This window comes from Calliphora vicina, chromosome 2, assembly GCF_958450345.1.
Source record: "Calliphora vicina chromosome 2, idCalVici1.1, whole genome shotgun sequence".
In the NCBI taxonomy this organism is placed as follows: Eukaryota; Metazoa; Arthropoda; class Insecta; order Diptera; family Calliphoridae; genus Calliphora; species Calliphora vicina.
In genome coordinates, this window is record NC_088781.1 from 4,638,447 (window position 1) to 4,643,327 (window position 4,881).

The 4,881-nt window shown below is 30.4% G+C and overlaps 1 protein-coding gene across 1 annotated transcript; it reads left to right on the top strand.

Annotated features, from left to right (window-relative positions):
• The first annotated feature begins 1,825 nt into the window (after positions 1 to 1,825).
• LOC135951697 (neprilysin-3-like) lies at positions 1,826 to 3,992 on the top strand. Its single transcript, XM_065501383.1, has one exon. The coding sequence runs from the start codon at positions 1,836 to 1,838 to the stop codon at positions 3,897 to 3,899; it is 2,064 nt and encodes a 687-aa protein (XP_065357455.1). The 5' UTR covers positions 1,826 to 1,835; the 3' UTR covers positions 3,900 to 3,992.
• The last annotated feature ends 889 nt before the right edge of the window (positions 3,993 to 4,881 follow it).

Below are 4,881 nucleotides of genomic sequence, written 5' to 3' on the forward strand. Positions count from 1 at the left end.
GGCCCAAAAATATATAACATTTCGCTATATTTTCATTAGAAATTCCAAATATTGAAAAATTTGACCTTTGACCTTCACGATTCAAAGGTTATCGTTTTTCGATTTTAGTAAAACTTTTAGAAGATATTTAAAATTACAAGGACTATAATATTATGAATAGGTTTTACTTAAAATTTATAACAGTAAGGAAATTGGACTCATTCGCCTAAATATGGACAAAAAATTAGTTTTTCTTGAAAAACGCAAAATTTAAATCGCAGGTACGGAAAAACTGTAAGAGGTATTGACATAATTTTTTCATATTTTTATTCCCTATTTTGATCTCAATAAACCCCAATGTGATGATCGAAAAAATCTGAAATTTGTTTAACAAAATTTTTAAAAATTTTAAAATGGAGTTTTGAAACAGCCGTTAAAAAAAATATTTTTTTTGGCCATCCCTCCAAATATGTTAACGGTACCCTACGAAGACAAAAACTCATATACAAGTAAATATGGACATACTTTAAGTAAAAATGAGCTTTTATTTTAATTTTTCTTGAAATATCTTAATTTTTTTCCTAAATTTTTTGTTCAAGTGGCCTGAAACACGTTAATGGTCTGGCGAATTTGTAATAAGTTTAAAATTTTTTAATCAAATTTTGTCATTTATATCTCATTACAACGATAATTACGTTCATATTTCGATTCTTTTGCATTCAATTGCAAAAGTATTTATTTAGTAGCAAAATTTTTTCAAAAACTGAAAAATTTGCATTTTTCTCTAATTTTGGCGATAATACAGTTTTTGTGTAATTTTGAACCAAAGGAGATACAGGGTTAATTTCCAAAAAAAAATTTTTAATGTAATATTCATTAATATAAATAAATCTACACATTTCTAGAAAACAATGCAGAAAGGTAACGAGTTTCACCTATTTATTCCATATTAACAGTAAAATGTTGCATATATCTGAACTTTGACCTCGATGCGCGTCCAGAAATCGCTGTCCGATTTGGCTCAAATTTTCAGCACTTAACATTTAGGCCTAGTGTCACAATATTCCATCCGGCACTCTTTGAAATCTAAAAAAAAAAAATCGGCTGTCACTCTAATGAATATACAAAATATTATTAAACGAAATATTTATTACTGCGATAATTATACTGAGATTTTAATATAAATTCTATAAATAAGAAAATGTAAAGCTCTCTATATTTAAAAAATTTAAACAGATTTCAATTAATTTATTGTATGCAGTCCAGTAAATTACAGAAACAAAATAGTCTGCAAAAGAAATACAGTCAGAGTCAAAATTTAGTATACAGCTAGCATTTTCATCTATGAAGCTAAATATTTTAATTATAGAAAGAAATATATAAGTTTGATTAAATATATAAGTTTGACTCAAAATTAAATTTAGAGTTTAATCTTTTATTATTTTAAAGAACTTTGTAAATAAAATTTGATTTCGTGGAAAATTTATAAGAAAAGGAGAAAAGTACCTAAAAACAACAGTCAAAATTTAGTATACAGTTAATGGGTAGTGCTCTATTTTATATCACCAAAAGCCGAAAATAAAAAGTTAATATATTTATATATTTCTTTCTATAATTAAAATATTTAGCTTCATAGATGAAAATGCTAGCTGTATACTAAATTTTGACTCTGACTGTATGTGTAATTATACAGAATAAAATAGATTCGCATATAAATTCTAATTATTACCGTCAATTAATTTCTGCAAGGTTGAAAGATGCTAAATATTAAAAGAAATTCAAACTAAATTATTTCACATCAGTAACACTTTAACTTTAGAACAGAAAACTTTAATTGGCAAAAAAAATTAACTAAAATGAAAAAACTAAAAATTGTAACCAAACTACAATATGGTGTAATAGTTTTATTAATAATGCCAAACGTACAAAGTGCTTTTTCCTTTAACGCTCGGGAATATATACATAACATTTTCGATTTACCCAATAAAATGAGTGAATCACAATTGCTGCATAATTTCGGTATCTATATGCAGGCCAACATGAACGAGTCTGTCAACCCTTGTGACGATTTTTATCAATATGCCTGTGGTAATTGGGCTCACAACCCAAGAGTACCAGAGTTTGGACATAACTTGTCCGTTGTAGAGACCACACAACATGTTTTGCATAATTTAGCCATCGATTTTTTGGAAAACAAAAAACAATTCTCCAACAATAAGGAGGAAGAATCTGGTGAAAAAAAGGCCAAGGTATTTTATAAATCCTGTATGAATACAAAACAAAGTGTGAGGACTGGGTTGAAGCTACTATTACGGCAGGAAAAAGAAATATTCGAAAGATTAAAGTTCTCTGGAAAAGATGATTGGTTAGAGGTGAATTTTATGTCTCCCTTTGGCATTTATCCACTTTTACCTTTGATCATTAAAACAACAGTATCTGCAAGTGCAGAATATGAAATTACTTTGGACTTACCTCAGCCATATCTAGCAACATGTTTCCGCAGTAACTCTGATAAAAATAATTTCTTAAAAAGTGTTAGAATAAAGTCAAAAAATTTCCAGAAACTTCTACAATTTGAGAGACAATTAATCAGTAAAGCTAAAGAACGCCAGCCAACGGAGCGACTAACACTGAGAGAATTTTTATTACGACATAAATATGACATAATCAACTGGAATGTATTTTTCGACAAAGTTTTTTCAAATCAAACCCAGTATTTTTGGTACATTAATAATCACATTGATAATATGGACCAACTGCATGATTTCTTACAGAACACTCCTATTGTTACTTTACGCAAATATGTAAAATTGTGCACTATTGTTAAATTTTATAAAATCTGGAGCAAACGGTCAATGGTCCAGGAAAATCGTAAACAATATTGTCGTTATTTAACCGAAAAATACTTTCGTTATGCCTTGATGCCCTGGTTTCAACAACATCTCTTTAATCCAGCAGCTCATAATGATTTAAAACGAATGGCGGAGTTTATAAAACAGAATTTTATAAACTCAATTCAAAATTATAAATGGCTTAGTAGGAAAACAAAATTCAATGTACAGCAAAAACTTGAGGATCTGGAACTGATCATAGGATATACAAATAAAACCATCTCGAAAACATTTAGGATGAAACTTTATGGAGATTTACAAATCACCACCAATTGGTTTAAGAATCTGCAACAATTGGAAGCCCATTTTAGCCGTCTGCTATTGCAATCAGTACACCATAAGTTGGCTGCTCCTCTACTGTCTCCCTTTGCGGCAAATTCGTTTTATAACAGCATTCTCAATATAGTATTTCTCAGCATGGGCATTGCTCAAATGCCTTTGTATCATCAGGACTTGCCAGTTGTTCTTAAATTTGGTGGCATGGGCGTTTATATAGCCCACGAAATAGCTCATGCCTTGGATTCCCACAGTTATCTGCATAAATTCGATGCCAGAAAGCATAAATATTCCGATAAGTTGTGGCTAAGTTTGCGGTCTTCCAAGAATTTTGAGAATCGTTGGCTCTGCTTAAAACATCAATATGAAGATTTCCTGTATCAGGGTAAAAGCATTTACAATAGTGCTTCCTTCATGACCGAAAATGTGGCCGACAATGCTATGTTACATTTGAGCTATAGCGCATATAAAAATTTGAATGCTGGTTGGAAGAGGGGCTTTAGAAAACCTTTATGGGATTTAGATTTTACCAATGATCAATTGTTTTTTATAAAATTTGCTCAGATTTTTTGTAATGCTGCTGTGGATAAAAACGAAGAACAATATGGAGTGGGAACACCTGAAGATAGAAAACATGTCTATGATGAATTTCGTGTACTGTTGCCCTTACAAAATATGCCGGCATTTTCGAAATCGTTTAAATGTAAATTGGGTTCGCCAATGAACCCCTTGCAAAAGTGTAGGTTGTGGTAGTATAAAATATTCTAACAGAATTTCATAATAAATTAAAGATACACAACCAAATATATAAATAAACTAAAAAAATAAATTTTATAAATTTATTATTATACCCTTCAGAATAGTTTTAATATCGGAGTCGATATAGGCATGTCCGTCTGTATATTGAAATCAACTTTCCGAAACCATCAAATAAATTACATTCATTATTGATACATCAATATATCCGATATAGTCCAACTTAGATTGCTACTCAAAATCTGTAAATAAATGGCTCAGATATAAGCAAAAAGAACACGATAACACGGATTTTTCCACCCAAACTTTTTAAAAAATAAAAAAAATTTCACCAAAATCTTTTCACGCCAATTTTCTGTCACCAAATATTTTTTATCATACTTTTTTTTTATTTTACACTTTTCCAAATTTGGGTTGTTTTTTTTTGTGAAAAAATTCAAAAATAAATATGTTTGCTAGAGAAATATACACAGATTTCTCAAGATTACTCAAATATCATATACATCATTCGAAAAGCCAAAATTTCTTCTTTCTAAATCCTAAGTTACTAGCTTATAAGTGCATAAAGGTACGAAGCTCTGGTTTTTCACCCGTAACTCAAGATTTTGAAAATGTTTGGCAAAAATTATTACTGTCCTATGATTGGTATTGAAGTGATCGGTTCAGTAGAGAAAAAGTTATTGAACAAAATATGACACAACATATGTGGCAGATAATTCAATTTAACATTTTGGAGTTGGTAGGAATCTATCCAAAATTTCCCCTATTCCCCATACAAACATCGAAGCAATGGCACTGATTAACGTTCGTGGAGTTTATGGACAAATGTCCGTAGAGTTAAAGAACGAGTCCTTAAGGGTGGGGTCCTATCGCCGCTCCTGTTTAACTTCTACCTCTCTAAAATCTCAGTGGCCCCACAGGTAATGAAGGTGGACGACTGCACTATCTTGGTGACAGGTCACAACGTTGATGAGCATTG